Source organism: Schistocerca piceifrons, chromosome 3, assembly GCF_021461385.2.
Source record: "Schistocerca piceifrons isolate TAMUIC-IGC-003096 chromosome 3, iqSchPice1.1, whole genome shotgun sequence".
NCBI classification, from domain to species: domain Eukaryota; kingdom Metazoa; phylum Arthropoda; class Insecta; order Orthoptera; family Acrididae; genus Schistocerca; species Schistocerca piceifrons.
Window position 1 is genome coordinate 51,999,095 of NC_060140.1, and position 23,537 is coordinate 52,022,631.

Here is a 23,537-nt window from a genome sequence, read left to right on the forward strand (position 1 = left end):
CTGTACAAGAGGTTTTATTCCACAATCTAGACTTTGGCCTTAGATCATTATCAAATGTTAAAGCTGGAACAGATTAAAGCACAATAAAAGTACAAGTATCAGAAAAATAGCAGGACACATTAACTGATGTATGGGCTGCATGATTTGTTCTCTTACTTACATACCGAAAGTCATTAGACTTGAGTAGAACAAAAGTTATCATCAAAATATGTATCTTAAATTATAAAAACGATTTTGTAGAAAGTAAATGTGAGGACATTTGTGTAATAGGCTAATTTATTGGCAATTAGCATGACTTCTTCACTTGATAAGGTTGTGGAATAAAATAGATGACCTAATGAAAGGTTTTAAAGTTCTCTACACTGTGTTTAAGCAGCAACTGACAAGTGTAAGTGAAACGATTGTCAAAGATGCCCATAAAGGCATCCCAGTTTGCATCATGTGATCCATGGTATTTCATCGAAACAGGTAGCGAGACTCGTTATTATAAAAACTGGTTACATTATCTTTTAAGTGGGAGCAAGAAGCCAGTGTTTACATTATATGGTGTAAACAGCCAACTTCCCAGTGTGCGAGAAAAACGCTACTTACACCATTGTAATTAAAGATACATAGGAGTACAACCTTACAAGATAGAGAAATATCTGATACACTGTCAGTTATAAAATAAGGAGTTATGCATTGTTATGAATTACAATCATTTTAAATATTAGTCAGTTATTTAAAATGAATGGTCACAAACATTGTTGGAATTTAATGTGTTACAGTTGTAACACTTGATAATGGCCGAAGGCTGAAATCTAGATTGTGGAATAAAACCTTTTGCACAGTACAATGGTAGTTACAGCTTTCAAAACATTTCCATGTTTGTTAGCAGTTACAGTTTCATTTCAAAAACATTTTGATGTTTGTTAGCAGTTACAGTTTCATTTCAAAAACATTTTGATGTTTTGTAGAAGTTACAGTTTCATTTCATACACTGATTTTTTGATTTTTTTTTCTGCAACAGCAATGAAGATCCACATAAGTCAGACAACAAAGGAAGCTTTAGATGAGCTGGGAGGTTTCTATACAGAGTACAGAGGAGTCATGGAGGTAAAAGTAAGTATGTTTTGTATCTAATAACAATTTAATCTATTTCGCATATGAATTGGTGGACGGAAATGCAATGATGGCACACCATTCTTGATATTGTATATGTCTGACCTGGAATCAACACTAGATGATTCACTATCCCAAAAAAAATTCACATATACTGTTTGAAGACACCTGTAGGAACAAGTACTTTACCATTCCACGTGCAGTGGCAACAAAACGTGTCAGCAATTGACTTTCTACAAGACCAATATACTGGCAGCATTTTTTTTAGCAGTGTTCACTCTTAGTGGGATATAAAATTTCCATCACTAGAACATGTAAAACAGTTACATTTCTGGGCAGTGGCTGGTGCAATACACAGATAAAGGTCTCAGTAACACACATGCTCACATTTTTGGCAACTGCTTGTTGGCACCTTACAAAATACCTAAAAGACTAACAAGGGCCCAAACATTTCTGTCACAGCTCATTACCTGATCTCTTGGATGGTGTATTACTGGCAATCGTTGAAGGGATTTACAGGACTGAACTGTAGTTTATTTCAGTCTGCAAGCCCAAACACACCTTACTCTGGGCAGTGGATAAGTAGAGGTGAACCAACTCTTACCTTCACATTCACCCGATTAAAATCCACTGGACTTATTTTCTGTGGTATCATGCAAATTGAATGGTATATACATTACCAGTCAATGCTGAAGCTTCCCATGTATGAGATTTTGTATCTGGGACTGTATATACCAGTCCAGGTGTAATGGAACATGTTTGGAACTCACAATGGCAGCTTGCTGTAGTCTGTATTGAAGAGGAAGATGGATGCTTAGGACATTTTGGCATCAAATGTTATGAACCAGTATACTATGCATGTCAGTCTCACAATTTAGAAACTAAGCATTTCCCAACACTTGTTGATATTTCTCTTTACTGGAACTGGATTCCAATCACAAACTACAGGTGATATTTTTGACACGTCATATGGTGGTGTAATTCACTCTAATAAAAGGGGGACTCTGAATTATCTTTAGCACTGACAGGGTTTTAAGAATAAATAGTGTTGCCAACAGCATTTTACAAGAAGACTTAAGAATAATGAAAAGAAGTTTTATGCTTCCTGGTAGTCTTCGAATGTGAAACTGTTCCTGACTGAATTAATTGTGAGAAACAGGGGAATGAGGTGGGATGGGGGGCTGTTACAGGGGGCACAGTTGTACAGAAGGCACCGGAAACTATTTCATCAAAAACAGGGAAGCAGCACACACAATGTTTCTAGTCCATGGAGCCATTACAGACAGAGAATGAATTAGGTTTGATTACGAATTTAAGTGTGGAATGTCGAAAATTTGAATTTTGTGGTGAGAATAGAAAACCCAAAAACAGCAATGACGAGAATGAAGTTAAATGTTGATGGGCTAACTGATTTGCAATTGATGAAGAATTTGGGTGTGTGATCCAAGATTTCTCTGGCATAAAGTGTACCTCAGTGAGCCTTATCTATTCCATCAGAAGTAATTGTATAAACTGCACCATGTTTTGATAACAGTTAAGGTGTTGCGTGGAACATATAAGTAATTAAATCAGATAGCATTGTCTCACACATTCAAAATGTTGCATACTTACACTGATTTTATCAAGCATAGCACTTTGGAAAAATATGGGAGAATGTGGTATATGATCTTGGTTTATTGCTTATTCAGATCATTATGAATGAAGAATGGCATAGAGGGACTGTAAGCAAAACACTGACTGCTGTAGGAGGGAGAGTTGCTCCTGAAGGATAATGTACAAAAGAACATGATGATTTCAGTCTGGTGACTGATTTTAGAATCACATGAAGGAATGTACCATCACATGCTGCTTCTGCCATTTCCTACACTTTTTATAGCTGTTAGCCATGATGATGTGTTTCATGCAGCATTTGTAAATATTTGGAGTTCTATACATTTAAGTGCTGTATAAAATAATAAAACTATTTGGAACACATTGTTAATTGATCAGTTACAGATTTTTAAGGACAAGTAAAATTATATATATTTTTAAATTTTGTTATATAGTGTTGAGCCATACTTCATTCGTCTTGCACTAACTTGTAACAGATGAAGATCTTTTATTGTGGAACATGATTTTTGTAGATTAAATGTGTTTTGTTAATGTCTTAATCATTTTACCTTCCAGTAGCTGCAATTTTGAAATGTATTTAACTCGTATCTGGTTTTCCATAATCCTTCTGCTTAATGTAATTTCCTTTCTGATTGTTGGTGTGCAATAGAGTAAAAGTGTAGCACATAAATGATTAAATACAATACCCTATTGATAGTATTTTTTTATTACAACACTTGCATTTCAATACAGTATTTGTCCCTAGTTACATGACCATGCTGTACTGTGGAACAGGTTCCCATACTTGGAAGGAAAAAATCTTAATTCTGCAGAGAAGTTTTTTCAATTTCAGAAAAAGATTGCAGTACATAAAAAGTGAATGCCACCATTTAACAAAAGAATAAGAAAATATTTTAAACTTCTATTACTTTATTATTATTTTATTATTATTACTTTACTATTATTTTAAACATCTAGAGGCAAAAGTCTGAAAAGTGTTCTGAGACACAACACTATCCCCTAATACTTGAATCATTGAAACCACCTAGCATTATCATGACTGTTGAGGCACACCACATGACATCACACACTAATAGTGCTCAAGCAGAGATAATATGTTAAGAAATTCAGGAACTAATGAAATACATGCAAGACGATGAAAATTTGATTTTCATGGGTGACTGGAATGCTACACCACAAGCGAGTAAAGGGAAACAGAATTGTTGTGTCAGCAACTGTGGGTACTTTCTAATTAATAGAAAACTTTATTTCTATTAAAGGAAGAAAAATAACTTGATTTCTATGCTGGCAGTGCAATTACTTTTCCTTATTACTACTCACATAATGCTGACTGCGTATCATCTTCCTATTACTCAGTATTAATTGTCTTAAAGACAGTGAATGAACTGGGCCAACCAGTGATGGACAGCTGGTTAAATCAATGTTGACAGGGGGTGCTGAAATCTGTCTTCCTGGAGGTTTGGCGCTGCCCATTCTTTGCATTGGTGTGTGGGTCAGTGCCTTCTGGATGCCATTTCGTGGTGCTGTGCTGGTTGACTGTTTTTTGTGCAAAATTCCCCCATCACCTTGGTGGAGCAATTGCAACACACCTTTTTGCAACACTTTAAGCATAAGCACACGTGAATGTCCAGAGTCATTTTCATTAAGCTCACACCATGCTGGATGAAGAGGCTATGCCAATGAGCAAAATATCAAGGCACAAAATAATTATAAATGTTTTTCACTAAACGAGGCCAAGCAGTGCACATGTAGTGGAACGAAAGGTTCAAGTCAGGCTCTACTTCTGTGGCCTGAGTGATTTTCCTATAGTGCAGTGGAAAAGTCTGTAAAAGTTCAGCATCCTGCACATCAATCTGACAGCAATGTGTGGCAGTAGTGTTGAATTCAAAATTAGGAGCAACAGAAGGGGAGAAAGGGCATCAGAATTTGCAAGCTTCAGTGTGAGCCGGTACAATATTTTGTACTAATATTGTGACACTAACAAAGACAAATGTTGCAACTTCTGAACCATGCATTACAGAACAGGTTTGGACAGATGAAACAAAGACTGAAGCAGCTTATGGCCCATTCCTAGGTAAAACTTCTGATCAGATGGAAAATGGTGAAACTTTGTCATGCCATAGATAATATCGAGCACTTCCTTCTTGATTTGGAAATAGTTGCAGTGAGCCTTGGTCAATAACTTTGAAGCACAAGCAGTCAGCCTGTCTTGTGTACCAAATCTGTGTGAGAGCACAGCTTTGATTCTGTACAAAGAAGTGTCCACTGCAAAAGCCACAAGCTTAGCGATTTCAAAATGAACAAGGCATCTGTCACTCAACAAGACATTTTTAAATTTCGGGAATGCATCCTGACTCTCTTTGGTCCAAACAGAAGGTATGTTCTTTCAGCACAAATGATGCAACAAGCCGTGATCTGGGCTGTTTTGGGTATGAACCAGATATAGTGTCAACTTCCCAAGATTTGACTGCAATTCCATCATGGTCTGTGGAGCAAGGAGGTCCCAGATAGGCAGCAAATGAGATTGTAGTGGATGAACACCTTGGTTATTAAGAACATGGCCTATGTGCTGAATTTAAGTCTGAAAAAAGGGCACACTTGTCCAGATAACACTTCAAACCTGCAGTGGTTGAATAAGCTTATGAAAGTTACTGATGTGTTCCATCAATGTACATCCTGACAACATGTATCATCCACGTAATCTGAACAGAATGGAACCTCTGCAATAAGCTGTTGTAAGTAGCATTGGAATACGTTGTTGTTGTTGTGGTCTTCAGTCCTGAGACTGGTTTGATGCACCTCTCCATGCTACCCTATCCTGTGCAAGTTTCTTCATCTCCCAGTACTTACTGCAACCTACATCCTTCTGAATCTGCTTAGTGTATTCATCTCTTGGTCTCCCTCTACAATTTTTACCCTCCACGCTGCCCTCCAGTGCTAAATTTGTGATCCCTTGATGCCTCAGAACATGTCCTGCCAACCGGTCCCTTCTTCTTGGGTCCCTTCTTCTTGTCAAGTTGTGCCACAAACTCCTCTTCTCCCCAATTCTGTTCAAAACCTCCTCATTAGTTACGTGACCTACCCACCTAATCTTCAGCATTCTTCTGTAGCACCACATTTCTAAAGCTTCTATTCTCTTCTTTTCCGAACTATTTGTCGTCCATGTTTCACTTCCATACATGGCTACACTCCATACAAATACTTTCAGAAACGACTTCCTGACACTTAAATCTATACTCAATGTTAACAAATTTCTCTTCTTCAGAAACACTTTCCTTGCCATTGCTAGTCTACATTTTATATCTTCTCTACTTTGACCATCATCAGTTAGTTTGCTCCCCAAATAGCAAAACTCCTTTACTACATTAAGTGTCTCATTTCCCAATCTAATTCCGTCAGCATCACCAGAGTTAATTCGACTACATTCCGTTATCCTTGTTTTGCTTTTGTTGATGTTCATCTTATATCCTCCTTTCAAGACACTGTCCATTCCGCTCAGCTGCTCTTCCAAGTCCTTTGTTGTCGCTGACAGAATTACAATGTCATCAGCGAACCTTACAGTTTTCATATCTTCTCCATGGATTTAATACCTACTCCGAATCTTTCTTTTGTTTCCTTTACTGCTTGCTCAATATACAGATTGAATAACATTGAGAAGAGGCTACAACCCTGTCTCACTCCCTTCCCAACCACTGTTTCCCTTTCATGCCCCTCGACTGTTATAACTGCCATCTGGTTTCTGTACAAATCGTAAATAGCCTTTGGCCCCCTGTATTTTACCCCTGCCACATTTAGAATTTGAAAGAGAGTATTCCACTCAACGTTGTCAAAAGCTTTCTCTAAGTTCTACAAATGTTAGAAACGTAGGTTTGCCTTTCCTTAATCTTTCTTCTAAGATTAGTCATAAGGTCACTATCGCCTCATGTGCTCCAATATTTCTATGGAATCCAAACTGATCTTCCCCAATTTCATCTTCATCTACATCCTCTTCCATTTCCATAATACTGTCCTCAAGTACCTCGCCCTTGTATAGACCCTCTATATACTTCTTCAACCTTTCTGCTTTCCTTTCTTTGCTTAGAACTGGGTTTCCATCTGAGCTCTTGATATTCATACAAGTGGTTCTCTTTTCTCCAAAAGTCTCTTTTAATTTTCCTGTAGGCAGTATCTATCTCACCCCTAGTGAGATAAGCCTCTACCTCCTTACATTTGTCCTCTAGCCATCCCTGCTTAGCCATTTTGCACTTCCTGTCGATCTCATTTTTGAGACGTTTGTATTCCTTTTTGCCTGCTTCATTTACTGCATTTTTATATTTTCTCCTTTCATCAGTTAAATTCAATATTTCTTCTGGTACCCAAGGATTTCTACTAGCCCTCATCTTTTTACCTACTTGATCCTCTGCTGCCTTCATCACTTCATCCCTCATCCCCCATTCCTGTCAATTGTTCCCTTATGCTCTCCCTGAAACTCTGTACAACCTCTGGTTTAGTCAGTTTATCCAGGTCCCACTCCTTAAATTCCCACCTTTTTGCAGTTTCTTCAGTTTTAATCTGCAGTTCATAACCAATAGATTGTGGTCAGAGTCCACATCTGCCCCTGGAAATGTCTTACAATTTAAAACCTGGTTCCTAAATCTCTCTCTTACCATTATATAATCTACCTGATACCTCCTAGTATCTCCAGGATTCTTCCATGTATACTACCTCCTTTTTTGATTCTTGAACCAAGTGTTAGCTATGATTAAGTTAGACTCTATGCAAAATTCTACCAGACAGCTTCCTCTTTCATTTCTTACCCCCAATCCATATTCACCCACTATGTTTCCTTCTCTCCCTTTTCCAACTCTCGAATTCCAGTCACCCATGACTATTAAATTTTCGTCTCCCTTCACTACCTGAGTAATTTCTTTCATCTCATCATACATTTCATCAATTTCTTCATCATCTGCAGAGCTAGTTGGCATTTAAACTTCTACTACTGTAGTAGGCGTGGGATTTGTGTCTATCTTGACCACAATAATGCATTCACTATGCTGTTTGTAGTAGCTTACCCACACTCCTATTTTTTTATACTTTATTAAACCTACTCCTGCATTACCCCTATTTGCTTTTGTATTTATAACCCTGTATTCACCTGACCAAAAGTCTTGTTCCTCCTGCCACCAAACTTCACTAATTCCCACTATATCCAACTTTAACCTATCCATTTCCCTTTTTAAATTTTCAGACCTACCTGTCTGATTAATGGATCTAACATTCCATGCTCCAATCCGTAGAACACCAGTTTTCTTTCTCCTGATAACGACATCCTCTTGAGTAGACCCCGCCCAGAGATCCAAATGGGGGACTATTTTACCTCCGAAATATTTTACCCAACAGGACGCCATCATCATTTAACTATACAGTAAAGCTGCATGCATATTGGAATATGGCAGGTGTGAAATCACTGCCAAAGGGAAAGCACAAAAATCTGAACACAAACACTTACTGAGACTAGGAATTTGCAAATACGCATCATGTAAGTGAGTTTTTGAAAAATAGCAGCCTGCACAAAGTCTATCCATTAATTCTTTGGATGAGGCAATGGGTAAGTATCAATTATTGTTTGTGGATTCAGAGTGGATTTAAAGTCGGCACAAAGATGAAGTTGTCCAGAAGGCTTTGGTAAGATTACTAAGAAAGAAGCCCATAGACTAGTCTAAATAGGAACAGTAACAACTTCATATTGCAATTCTTTAAATTCACTTGCAGCTTAGTCTCCAAGTGCATGAGGGATGGGACATGCCCAAAAAAAAAAAAAACTTAGATTGCACATTGTCATGTGTGCCACAAAATTATTTGCTCTGCCAAGTCCATCAGAAAATAAATCCAGAAACTCTGCAATCAGTTGAGTAGCACTGTCTTTTGGATTGAAAACAGAAACAGAAAGTGCACTGTCCTTAATATGAAGACCAAACAAATCAAATGAATCTAACCCAAAAATATTTTCAGTCTTGTGAATGCAAAATGGGAAGTGTTGCTGTTCTGGTATGAGACTGGAATGTGGCAGGTAAACTACATGTATGAAGACTGGAATGTCCTGACCATTATATGCAGTAAGTGGCATGGAAGATTTTGCTGATTGTGGCAAGCCCAACTGTTAATAAGTGGCATGATTAAGCAATGTAATGGAAGCACCAGTTCCAACTGAAATCACAGACACCGTCCAGCAGTGACCAATTTCACAAACAGTTTGTTTGACAATTGTTGCACAACACTTGCGTGGGGTGAAGGCACATCCTGAATTTGGTCATTACTAGTAACAGTAGCTGGTTTAGAAAAAAAACTACATTCACTGAGTGACAAGGTGCACAATGCTTATGAGAGTGAATGGGTAGAGTTTTTCTCCTGTTGCAAACATACAGACTGTACATGATGTAGCTTTCCACAAACAAAGCAAGGTGCGTTCTGTGAAGGCCAATGTTATCTTGCATGTGTGGGAAAGCAGCTGGGACATGATTTCACAGCAGACACATGCAGTGACACTTGTTTTTCTGGCCACAGCACAGTGGCCTGTTTGTATGGGTTGCTAGGCTGTACCTATTTGTCACTTTGTGTTACACTGCAAATGGGAGCTACCTCAAAGTTTTGCATGGCACTATCACATGAGTCCTGATGTTCAGTAATTCATAACATTTGTTTCAAAGTAGGATCCAAGTGTTCAAGTATTTGTTCCAAAATCCTACTGTCTGCTGTCTGGCACATTGTATGTAACTGCATCATGACTTGTTGAGTCAGTTAGTACTGTCCATAGAATTGAAAACGACACTGTCATTCAGTGATCCACTGATGGTATGTCTGTTGTGGCCCTTTCCATAACTGAAAGAACTTGTAACAGGCTGTACATATCCTCATGATACTTAGTAATGCCAGAAACTAAATCTTCATACACTAGAAACTCTGACCTACTATTCAGGAATGACTTCTGAGCAAGGCAATAAACTCCTGTGCTGGTCATTGACAAGAAATAAAAAGTTTCACAGTACATTGCACTTGATGTTTAGCACAAAGAGCATCAAACTGAGAGGGCACACATTCCATTCCTCTTCTTGTTTATTGAAAGCTTGGAATGGTGGAATGCACAGAGTTGGTGCTGTGGATGTGGCTGGTAGTTGAGGTGGAGTTGATTCAGCAGTAGCAGCTTGTGCATTAATGATGTGCAGGGCTGCCATCGTCAACTGCAACATTTGGTGGTTCTGAAACTGAATAAACTGCATTAGATCAAAGCCAGAAACAGCTAGAGGCATTGGCACAGGTGGAGGAGGAAGAGGGTTAAAGGTCATTTTAATGAGGGGCATGGTTGAACAAGCTAATTACACATAAATAGTGAAAGTGTAATGGCTATTATGCAATGAGGAACACAATTAGTAGTAATGCACCTCTGGAAGAAAGGAGGGAAATATTAGTGACGTGCTGTGACAGAGTGACATAGTGCAAAGGCAGCGATGGTTCTGTAATCCTCATCACCAAATGTTTTGTCCACTACTGTGGGAGTCAGCACCAACACAAACAAGGAAGGAGAGAAGTAGCAATGGCCGATGGTAGGAATCCAAAATCATATATGCAAAACAGTCCTAATTAATAGAAAACTTTATTTCTATTACTTTTCACTATTGCTACTCATAGAATGCAGGCTGTGTCATCTTCCTATTACTCAGTACTGATGCTCTCAAAGACTGCGACTGAACAGGGATGACCAGTGATGGGTGGCTGGTTAAATCAGCATTGACAAGAGGTGCTGAACTCTGTCTTTGTGGAGGTGTGGTGTTGCTTGTTCTTTCCATTGGCGTGCAGGTCAGTGCCTTCTTGATGCCATTTTGCAGTGCTGCACTGGTTGGTGTGCAGTTGATGCTTTATTACTACACAATAATTACTGGAGAACACAAGCTGGAGGAAATGAGGGAAGAGTGGAATGATGACTGAAATCTTCCTAGTTTCCATCTAGACAATACACACTACAGTAAATTGGAAAAAGACCACCAAGTTACACTATTTTTGTAAGTACTGTGTTCACTGAATCTCTCGCAACTTGAAAATATGGCTTAAAAAGGTACAACAAAACAATTTTATGCACACATACAAGCAGTGTAGATGAAGATATCTGACGTGGACATTCCAAATCTCAGCCTCATAATGTGGTGTCCTCACTGGATCTGTATTGGCAGGTTGCTTGCTTCCAGAAAACACAGTGAACCAGAAAACCCTTTTGAAGCTTGCTGTTTGAGATATGTCACCACCTGCTGCTCTCATGACTACACTACCAGAAGACAACATAAGTAGCTGGGCCTTTGTGGCTGCTTCCAGAAATCACTGACCATTGAATGCTGGGGCTTCTCATGGCCAAAAAATACAGCTATCAACCTGCTGCAAGGAAGTGGCTATTGGCATCCATCCACTGTGGTTTTATTGATCTGAAAAGTTTACCCCTTGGGCATCTTACTGTATATGGATAGGCCACTGCTAGTCTCCCATTGTGTTGTATATAACAGAAAATAAATGAATTAAAGTCATCATGGTCTTGGTTATTTTCTTGACTCAGTTCATCAAAATTGCAACCACAAACCATGATCTGACAACATGAAAATCCCCTACACTTTGCCTTGCCTAGACTAGGCCAGCCATCCTGACATGCAGCCTAAAGGACCAGAAGTAGGTCAACAATGTACCAATGACCTCATGTGTGGCATATTGTAATGAGCTACAATTGTTATGAGGTTACCCCTATACGATGTGTGTTATAGCCAATGTACTTTCTTTTATTGGTCATGGGCTTCCAAGTGTTATCTTTTTAATGGCTAGCAGTGCAGTACAATGACAAGACAGGTAGCAATGCAGAAGCCATACATGACTAAAAAAAGTTTCATATTACTGTTAATAGAATATGATACACAAGCACAAACACGATACAAAAGGAATATGGCAGTACTTACTGCTTTGGTATTGAAGAAAAAGTGAAAAAAGTAACTGGATGAATGAGAAAGATGGTGCATGGCTGATAACTAAAATAAGTTAAAGAAAAGTGGAAAACAGTTGTGGATGTAGGTAATGGCAGAAATATCAAAAATTAGGGTAGGAAATCCTTTATATGGGGAAAAGTAAAAAGCACAATTGTTGTTGTTGTTGTTGTTTTTGTTGTCTTCAGTCCTGAGACTGGTTTGGTGCAGCTCTCCATGCTACTCTATCCTGTGCAAGCTTCATCATCTCCCTATACCTACTGAAACCTACATCCTTCTGAATCTGCTTAGTGTATTCATCTCTTGGTCTCCCTCTACGATTTTTACCCTCCACGCTGCCCTCCAATACTAAACTGGTGATCCCTTGATGCCTCAGAACATGTCCTATCAACCGATCCCTTCTTCTAGCCAAGTTGTGCCACAAACTTCTCTTCTCCCCAATCCTATTCAATACTTCCTCATTAGTTATGTGATCTACCCATCTAATCTTCAGCATTCTTCTGTAGCACCACATTTCGAAAGCTTCTATTCTCTTCTTGTCCAAACTATTTATCGTCCATGTTTCACTTCCATACATGGCTACAATCCATACAAATACTTTCAGAAATGACTTCCTGACACTTAAATCTATGCTCAATGTTAACAAATTTCTCTTCTTCAGAAATGGTTTCCTTGCCATTGCCAGTCTACATTTTATATCCTCTCTACTTCAACCATCATCAGTTATTTTGCTCCCCAAATAGTAGAACTCCTTTACTACTTTAAGTGTCTCATTTCCCAATCTAATTCCCTCAGCATCACCCGACTTAATTCGACTACATTCCATTATCCTTGTTTTGCTTTTGTCGATGCTCAGCGTATATCCTCCTTTCAAGACACTATCCATTCCGTTCAACTGCTCTTCCAAGTCCTTTGCTGTCTCTGACAGAATTACAATGTCATCGGCGAACCTTACAGTTTTTATTTCTTCTCCATGGATTTTAATACCTACTCTGAATTTTTCTTTTGTTTCCTTTACTGTTCGCTCAATATACAGATTGAACAACATCGGGGAGAGGCGACAACCCTGTCTCATTCCCTTCCCAACCACTGCTTCCCTTTGATGTCCCTCAACTCTTATAACTGCCATCTGGTTTCTGTACAAATTGTAAATAGCTTTTCGCTCCCTGTATTTTACCCCTGCCACCTTCAGAATTTGAAAGAGAGTATTCCAGTCAACATTGTCAAAAGCTTTCTCTAAGTCTACAAATGCTAGGAATGTAGGTTTGCCTTTCCTTAATCTAGCTTCTAAGATAAGTCGTAGGATCAGTATTGCCTCATGTGTTCCAATATTTCTACAGAATCCAAACTGATCTTCCCCGAGGTCAGCTTCTCCTAGTTTTTCCATTCGTCTGTAAAGAATTCGTGTTAGTGTTTTGCAGCACAATTAACAAATTCAAAAGTATGAGTGAAGGGGAATAACTCTAGTAGTGTGGTACAGAAAATGAACATATGGTGATAAGAGATACATAACCTAGTGCTGCCAAAAATATTGACAGAACCCTGTAATTTAGGGTCAAAGAACATTCTTATGCTAACCTTACTACAAAAAAAAAGAGCAGACAAGTATGAGAATTGTCGGGATGTTGACCAACTAGCACCACTTCTAAATTGTTTAGTGTAACACAGAGGGATGACACTGAATATTTCTTCTAAAAAAATGATTCAGAGTTAGCTGTGAAGCATGTCTGATTTTGCTATTTTGTGTTCCCCAGTCGACAGACTGGTCTCATGCAGCTATACATGATAGTCTCTCATGTGCAAGTGTATTCAATCAGCAAAACTACTGTGACCTGCAGCCACTTAAACCTGCTTACTGTAGCCAAACCTTGGTCACCTTCTACAGCTTTTACCCCCCCCCCCCCCCTCCCTGCCTCCACATTATCCTCCATTGCCACATTAACTATTCCTTGACACCTCACAATGTTTCTTATCAACCCATTCCTTCTTTTAGTCAAGTTGTGCCATACAGCTCTTTTCTCTATTGATTTAGTAACACTTCATTAGTTACTTGATCTAGCCATCTAACCTTTAGCATTCTTCTGTAACATTACATTTCAGAAGTTTCTATTCACCTCTTGTCTGTATTATTCACCACCCACATTTCAGTGCCGTATAATATTATACTCAAGACAAATATTTTCAGAAACAACTTCATAACATTTAAATGTATATTAGATGTTAATGAATTTCTCTTTTTCAGGAATACTTTTTTGCTATTGCCAGTGTTCTTTTTATATCCTCTTAACTTCAACAATTGTCAGTCATTTTGCTGCCCAAATGCAAACCGCATCTACTACTCATTCCCTAACCCAATTCCTTCAGTGTAACCTGATTTAATTTGGCTGAATTTCATTACCTTTGTTTCCATTTTGTTTATCTGTGTTGCCCAAGTTCTGGTAATCAGGGAATTTCAAATGTGTCAGGGAGATATCAGGGAAGTTTGAAAAATCACTATAAAAATCTCATTTTGTGTCAGTCAATGAAATGGTTTGTTTACTGACATGTCATGCAATGTCACTGGCTGGGTGCCGCTTCCCTAATCCCTTATTTTAACTGCTTCTCCCATTTCTACCACTCCCCGCAGCTTGCGGTCAGTGCTGCCACCACTTCTTGCCGCTAGCCTAACAGCTGCCAATGAGGGGCAGGAGGGTGTGACGAGTGGTTTGTCCGGATCTGATTCTCACAGATTGTAGACATAGTGGCCAAAGATGATGGTCATGTGTGCATGAGTTGTGTTTGAGTGATTGTGTGAATGTGTGTGTGTGCTCTCGTTTTCCGACAAAGGCTATGGCCGAAAATTTAGTTGTGAGAGTGTGGTTGTCTTTTCCATGTGCCTATCTGTGGCTCAGCGATCATCTTTACTTTGAGTTGCTACCTATCCTCATTACTACTGATTTTCAGAGTATTTGCGCAGGTTATCTGTTGCATGGATTGATCACTGCAGTCTCATTTTATCAACATGGTGTCTGTGACATGGACTTCCATGATGGGCCAAGACTGCAGACCATTTCTGTCGCTATTTCTAATGTATCAGACCTGCCAATCTGAAGCCCATTTCCCACTATTGTGTAAGCCCAGCCCGTCAGATCTAGTCTCACCAATCTACCCACAGGCCAGGTCTGTTTGTGTGTGGCATAATTCAGTGGATCTTCATGGTTTATCCATGGACTTGAGACTGCGGTGCTCTTCGGCAGGCCAGAGGCCATGGTTGAGGGATTTCAGGAATTGTGACAGTCTCACTGCAAGTACAGTGTACAGTGTGGCATTTTTTAGACAATTTATTTATTCTAGTACATTTTGGCACCTCAAAAGCAGTTTATATATTATAAAGTATTGACAGTAAAAGTAAGAAAATTGCCGCACTCACTGGTGGCTTGTATGCTACGTGCTCATATATTACTTGAAAGAAAAATCACACAATACCTGTAAAACAATGGACTCAACACAGTGGGTAATAACTGACAATAATGAACATAGCAGAACCAGCATTTTATTGGTGGGCACCTATAGTATTGGGGTACACAACTCTTCCCCATCTTATACAGTTCTTCAAAACACCTACATTTTTCTGATGTTATTTCTGAAATCAGTGAAGGTATTTTAAATCTGCCTTGTGACTACAAGGAACTGCCTGTTTTTGTCTCCAAATGAGTTTCGTTTTATTGAAATAAAATGACAACAGTGCTCCTAATGAAACACATGTACCATTTGACTTGCTTTCTCCATCTGAAAGCAGTTCATTACAAAAGATGTTGATATTAGTACTTAAGATTTTTGCTCACATGGAGTAGAAATACAGAAATCCTTACATTTTTGTTAACGTATGTCTTTACTTACCCTTGAGATCTCAAAATTTGTTGGGGAGTAATGCTAAAACTTGTCAGGAACTCAGGGAATTTCACTTGGGGAATGTTAATGTTTGCTTGTAATCTCTGTTCAAGACATTATCCATTCCATTCAGCTGCTCTTCTAAGTCATATGCCCTTTGTGTCTGACAGAATTACAGTGTTACTGGCAAACCTCAAAGCTTATATCTAATCTCACTGAATTTTAATTCCCTTTCAAATTTTTGTTTTTGTTTTCTTTATTTCTTGTTCAATGTACAGCTTGAATAACAGATGTAGAAAAAGGGATAGCCTTTCACTAGGTTGAGTGTAGTAAGTTGTTAAAACAGTTTAGATTATTAGGCCTAAAGTAATAAAACAAATGAATAATTGACAGTGCTTTTAGGATTCTAACCGCAACAACAGAATTCTAAATGAGAGAAGACTAGGTAAAAATATAGTTTGCTACTAACATTTAACTGGTAATGTAAGGATACAACATGGAGAGTGAAGTAAATTCGGAACCTTGACTCATAGGCACAATGAGAACTGGTGGCACTGTTCCTGGGTCACATACGGCATTGCATTCTTGAGTAAAACAAATAAATGAAGATGAAATGTAACAATATTATGAGAAGGAAAGTTGATACTCAACGTATAGTAGAGATGCTAAGTCACAGATAGCGACAACAAAAAGACTCACAATTATAGCTTTCAGACATTAAGACCTTCTTCAACACCACACACACACACACACACACACACACACACACACACACACACACACTTACACTTACACACACACATAGAAACACACAGTCACGCAAACGCAACTCAAACACATGACTGCAGTCTCACGCAACTGAAACTGATGATGTTTTTTTGGCATGAACAAGTTTGCCATGCCATCTTTTAGCACAGGATAGAGTTAATGATGACAACAATAATGAAGAGAAACCAAACTAGGAATAAAAATTACTGAATATTAAAACTGTAGATTGCTTTTTGGAAGACAAAAGATCGAAATCCATAACACAGGCTTATATAGTACTGCAAAGGAAGGACCCCATAATAAGCAGGCAGGCAAAAGTGAAGAAGAGACATGTGACTTGAATTGTATAAGAGAATACATACCCATAGCAAAATGAATGTATTTAGTGACAACTATAGGTTAATGTTTAGAAATAGCTTTCATAATCTAACTAAAAAGATGACATTAAAATATCATGGAACTTCGAATACAGTTTATCTGTCTCATAACGTACAGTTACAAATCAAAGATTTGAGATGAATAAACTACATTCTATATTTGATGGTATTTTAATGTCAGATTTTCTAGTTACATTAGGATAGCTATTTCTAAACATCAACCTATAGTCATCACTAAATACATTCATTTTGTTATGGGTATGTATTCTCTTATACAATTCAAATCACATGTCTCTTCTTCACTTTTGCCTGCTCACTCATTATGGAGTCCTTCCTTTGCTGTGTTATATAATCTTGTGGTAGAAGCCAAAATTTATTACATGGAATGAAGTGTCCAGTAAACAAAAAGAAAACTTTGTATAATATCCATAACAACTAAGAGATTTGCTGAAGTTGCACATTATGAAAATACGTGCATTAAATTAAGAGGTGGTATTCAAATGTCAAATAACTTGCTCATGAGATCAGAAGTTAAGAATTAAGATGAAACAGATAGATCTACAACGAGTAAAGTGAAATGAGAAATTTGACAACCAACCACATAAAGTAAACTGCATTAGTTGTGTGTAGACATTCCAAACAGCAGATAAATATGTTTACTTTTTTCCACATTTTTTTTTGTTTCACTCTGCAGAGGGCAGTGTGCTGATGTGAAACATCTTGGCAGGTTAAAACTGTGTACCAGACTGGAACTTGAACCTGTGACATTTGGGTTTTGCAGGAAAGTGCTCACCAACTAAGATATCCAAGCATGACTCATGAGCCGTTCTTGTAGCTTCAGTTCTATCACTAAGAGTCAAATCATTCTTGGGTAGTTCAGTTGTTAAAGCATTTGTCCACAAAAGGCCAATGTCCCAGGCTTGAGTCCCAGTCTGGCACACAGTTTTAATCTGCCAGAATGTTTCATATCTGTACACACTCTGTCGCAGAGTGAAAACACATTCTGTAAGCAGCACTCCGGGCTGTGGCTAAGCCAGGTCTCCACAGTATCCTTTCTTCCAGAAGTACTAGAACTGCAAGTTTCACAGGAGAACTCCTGTGCAGTGTGGAATCTAGGAGAAGAGATACAGGCAGAACTGAAGCTGTAGGGACAGGTTGTGCGTCATGCATGGGTAGCTCAGGTGGATGACCACTTTCCAGTGAAAGACAAATGTTCCAGGTTTCAACCCTGGTCATACAGACAGTTTCAATCTGCCAAAATTTTCATGTTTACTTCTATTTTAAGTATGTCTCACTTGTAACATGTTTATTGTTTTTAGTTGGTTTGTGTGTTCTAACATCATGCTCGATGATGCTGCATATGTTCTGGAGTTTAGACATCCTCTGACTTTAAGGGTCAATATATGAACTTAAATTCATCATCTTGATGGTAAAATCAGTGTTTATGATTCAGCCCAAGTTTTATGGACAGTTACTCCTCATAAAAATTTCATATTTGTTGGAGAATACTGTAAACTTGAAGTGATACAAGTTGGGGACAATAACATTGAAATTTTAAAGCTCACTATTTTCTGTACTCTGTTGCAAGTAAAATTTTGCAGAAGACAACATTTAAAAGTTCTATTGTTGAAGCAAACCCCCCTGCCATAGATCTCCATAACTAAATAGAAGAGGTCGGCTTGCACACTAACTGCAAACTCTTTACAGGACAATATCTCTAAAACAAAATCGCTAAGCTACACATGAGAAACAATAACAATTATTTATTGACAGAAGGTACATCAAAATATTCTCAGATTTGGTTTCCAGAGAAGGCGTGGTACTGATACAGGGTTCTGTACCTAAGCAAACCTAGCACAGTAGATGATGACTGACTAATTTGGTTGAAGTTCAGTATGGAGAGAGTTCAAGTTCACTCTCTCAGTAGATAAACACTTGGGCAGTCACACTGAATAATGTTAGATACTAGGTATAAACTATTTGGTGACTTGACTGCCCAGAAGTGTAGATAACTTTTAGACAACTGTAGAACTAAAAAACTACTGGAACAGGGTGATAACTGCAGGAATTGGTGACAGGTGGCCCAGTGTCAACATGTGATCACTTAAATCATGTGCTCAACATGCAAATGTCATCTTGTGAATCATTCAGCATTTACATCAAACAGTTCCTGGTTTCAGCACTCTTTGTAGTGGCAGATGACTGGCCTATTTGAATGTCATGTGCAGAAGTGTAAAGGAATTCATGGTATGAGTGCCATCTAGGAGAGGTGCTGACTGGCCACACTGTATGTGTCACCATGCTGAGACTGCCTGTTATGTTGCACCATATTATGCTACTGCTGTGTACTGTGGCTGGCAGAGACTGTTGACAGAATGATAATGTCATTTACAGTTGCAGTGGACATGCAGGCACCATAATTATACACAAATATTGGAAACACATTGCACAAATTCTAGCACAGGAGCCCTTCAAAAACCTAAATAAATTACAATCATACATTAAGGCTGCCAATGGATGGGAAATGTCTAAACATATGTTGGCAACACTGATTGACAGTGAAGTTAGTACTAACCCACATATTGTCACCAGTGGTTTTCAAAAACATATCAAACTGCTAAAACACATGGCGCCGCTGCTTGACAGAATCCATGTAAAGATTTATATTGAGTTTGCAAGTAAATTAATGCCACTTGTTGCAGTATTTACCACACACTGACCAGACACAGAACTATGTCCAGATTGGTGGAATACAATGCATTTCATTACAATGAGCTATAGAATCGCAGCAGTACTGATTAAATACTTAATTCACTCATTCATTCATTCATTCCAACAAGGTTAACTTTCAGGGATGTGGAACAAATAAAAGTATACGATGACTGGCAGAAGTCACTGCAGGCCACTACTGTGAAGAACATAAGCAATCCAGTTAGAACTAGTTCTTAGCTACACAAGACTGATAATTATGAGAATTACATCTTGATTACATATACTTTTCTTTCCCATATACTACTCAGCTATTGTATGTCTAATAATTAAGTAGATATGTAACATTACACAGAAAATCATCAGATGTTTATACACAGTTGAAGTTAAGGCCTGTTTAATGTGAATACTAATGTTAACGAGAACAGATTTATGAACTTGACTGAAAAATGCAGCACATTACTTTTTTATGCTCCATTTGGCCCACAGCATAGTGCACATCATAGTATGACACTCTGGAAATGGGCAGTATTATTTTTGACCCAGAAGAAATTATTGGTGGTAGTGTCACTATCAGTCTCAGAATATTAATAGCTTAGTTGTAGTCAATGTGCCACAGATGATATATTTATGAGTGACTGCAACCTAATAGAAATTGCTAATATTTAAGCATATCTTGAATGAAAAAAAATCTTTCATGCAGATATCAACAGCTAGTTTGAAAAATAATTTTAAACATAATGTCTAAGGAGCTACAGCAGGTGTTATGCCTTGATTGAAAAAAATAAAAGATTAACCTCAATCATGTTCATGGTTTGGGCCAGCAGACCATCATCAGACAAAATTTAAGACATTGGCTACATAGGCTTCAATGTAATACTGAATGGTATAAATCACACTGTCAGAACATAAACAGCTGATCACCTTAGGAAGTGTGAAAGCACAGCAGCCTTTGCTTACATGATTTATAAATGAAAACTGGTGTGTCATATGATATGAAATGGAATGTATTGTATGAGATTTTCCAATTATTGTGGATAGGTCTGTATTTCATGGTTGATCAAGTAGTTTGACAATTCCATTTTTGTACACTGTGTTTTTGATGACTGAACCAATCATTTCCATCCCTTGTTGTGAGCAATGCCTTATGCATGCTTCCCACATGACCTTCAACCAGTTGTACAATTAAAAGAAAATTAAATAACTCCAAGGGTAGATTTTCGCTGTGGGATTTAAAATGTTCTCCAGATGACCTCACATTGTTGTTGTAGAGTATGGGACAATATATTTGATAACAGTTCACACAGAGACAAGAGTTCTACCTGTAATTGGAATGAGAAGAAACCTTAATATGTGGATTACTCACCACTCACTGTTTTTATAAATCTGAAATATGTTTTGCAAGTCTGCATCCAATACAAAGTCTCACAGCTGTATTATATGTTGGCAATCCCAAAAGAAAGGTCTCCAAAACATTGGGGATACTGAGAAACTGCTAATGTGACTGTTGGCCACACTGTTGTGATTGGTGCTCCCCCAGTCCCAAACAAGTAAGTCTGTGCATACCTCACTTGCATGCTCAATCTTGGCTTTGCAGCCATTCAAAATGGAGCTCCTGCTAAATGCTACTTCCAAGTGTGAAGTTATTCATTTCTTGAAAGCAAAAGGCCTCAAACCAACTGAGATTCATCACTGACTGACAGACATGTATAGAGAGTCATGGGTGGATGTCAAAAACTTTTACAAGTGGTGTAGAGAGTTTACAACCAGTCATACTGAAATTCACAATGGAAAAAAAAGAGCTGTAGGCCATCAGTTTCTGAAGACATGCTAACAAGGAAATAGTGTATAAAGATCAGAGGATCACTTTGGATGCTTTCTGCATTTTGGTTCCTTGGGTAGCCAAAGGATTTTAGTAGAAAAGTTGCAGTGCTGGAAGGTGTGTGCAAGATCATCTTCTGACAGACCATAAATGTCAATGAGTTGATCCTTCCTGAGAATTTCTTCACCACTATACAGACAAAAAAGACAACTTCTTGGAATCTGCTGCCACAGGTGACAAAACTTGAGCATTCCACTTTACACCTGAAACAAAACAACAGTGATTGCACCCCTCATTGCCCAAGTCATGAAATTTCAAACAAAGCTGTTGGTAAAGCCACAGCAACAGTGTGTTGACAGTTGAGGTGGATACTGGTGGTTGGTTGACTTATGCTTGAAGGGACAACAATAGACACTGGCAGTTACAGTGAAACAGTGAAAAAGCTCAGAAGGGCAATTCAGAACTGGAGAAAAGAGATGTTGAGCAAAGGCATAAGCACTCTCCACAACAATGATCACTCGCATATTGCAACCATCAAGCCACTGATCTCCTGCAAGTTTTTTGTTTGAACATCATTACCTGTCCATCATACAGTCCAGACTTGGCAGTGAGTGACTACCACCTGTCCCCTTAATTGAAGGAACGTTTTTCAGAATGGCAGTTCTGCTTTGATGATGAGGTAAAGGATAAGGTTCATCACTTCATGTAGCACATGGTGGCAAGCTGGGCATTCTTCAACATTTACAATGCTGTAATTATGGCAGAAAATAAATGGTGGTGGTCTGTATACCAAAAAATATAACTTGTGGGATTGTCCTCTTATGTACATTCTCATACTTTACGCTCCCCCACCTTTTCATCCACCCCTAGTCACACTCATCCACATGTATTTGATAGTAATCAGTTCCTTCTAAAGTCATTTTATAATAATTATAAGCACTTAAGTATTGCGTTCATGGCACTTTAGTTATGAATTCATGCCAGCTTAAAATTTTTTTGATGTATATGTTCATCAGAATACTTATGATATTCAACTAACAAATTATGACCTGCTAATGTATCTTTCAATTTACAGTTTTGTGGATGATTTACATACGTTTGTTTGACAGGGAAAAGGACTTATGGACACATACTGGCTGACAGGGAAAGAATGCAAACAGGGTTCTTACATCAATATTGAAATTTCAGACATCCTAGATGATGATGCAACTCCTGAATTTTTACAAATGATTACACAGGAATAGAGTGACAGTTACCTGTGCATTCATATAAAGCAACGGTATTCAAAGATTAAATGTACATTGCAATACTAAAATAACATATTTTTGTACTGTATTTCACAAACATTATAATAAAATATAAAGAAACTTAAAAGTTTTTTCTTTGTTAGTGAATATGATTTCCTTTATTTCCTTCCAACTTCCTTGTTCTATGCCATTTTGATTTTGAAACACTGCCCTGTTTCACAGCTGAATTATATGATTTTGTTGAATGTTATCAGTTTGCTACACTAGCTTTCATTATTAGGATTAAATCGTCATTTTATATTCACTACTGTGTAATTTTGGCTGTGTAACCATTCTCAAGGGTCTACAATACATATGACATAAAATACAAAGCATAGAGCAACCATTGGTTGTTTAGAAGTCAGAATAAAAACTGAACTTCGAAATGTAATCCTCTAAATACACATACTTGTATGCATCATATTATTTTAAAAGCAGTGTGTGGTTGGCCTGATATACAATAAAATTAAAAATGAATTAGGAAAAATTAAAAATGATAAGTACACAACAAGGGGTGTAATTTTTTATGTTTAACTAAATTTACTGGACTGAACTGGAATATAGTTATGGTGTTAGGTGTTGAGAAAATATTAGTGATACAGTACAGTCAGTTACACGTTTAAGAGAGTACTAAACTATGACAGTGTCAACTCATGTCTGGTTGGTAAGAGATAAACCTGGGAGGAAGGTATGGCCTACATATAATCTTTGGTAATCACAAAACTGACATAGTACAATGTATGAGTGCCAGGAAGGGAAGAAAGGAGTACTGTTTCATGGCTGTGTATGCAAGGTCCATATGGAGATCCTATCTACATTTATCTCAATGTAAAAATAACTAATAACTACAATGGTAACATTTTGTGACAGTTGTGTACACAGTATACTGCAATGAAAGATGTAACAAGATAAAGCAAATTTTCCCATCCTCTTTCCTTAGGAACAGCAGCAACAAGGAACTTCCAGATAAAATGAAAAACAAATTAATTATATATTACAA

General features: G+C 37.9%; 1 protein-coding gene across 1 annotated transcript in view; it reads left to right on the forward strand.

Annotated features, from left to right (window-relative positions):
- Positions 1-22,495, forward strand: part of LOC124788380 — a 381,270-nt gene extending 358,775 nt beyond the window's left edge. Inside the window, exons 12-13 of the mRNA XM_047255646.1 lie at positions 1,010-1,101; positions 22,361-22,495. Of these exons, the coding sequence (XP_047111602.1) occupies positions 1,010-1,101; positions 22,361-22,495 (227 nt within the window). The remainder of the gene's footprint in view (positions 1-1,009; positions 1,102-22,360) is intronic.
- The last annotated feature ends 1,042 nt before the right edge of the window (positions 22,496-23,537 follow it).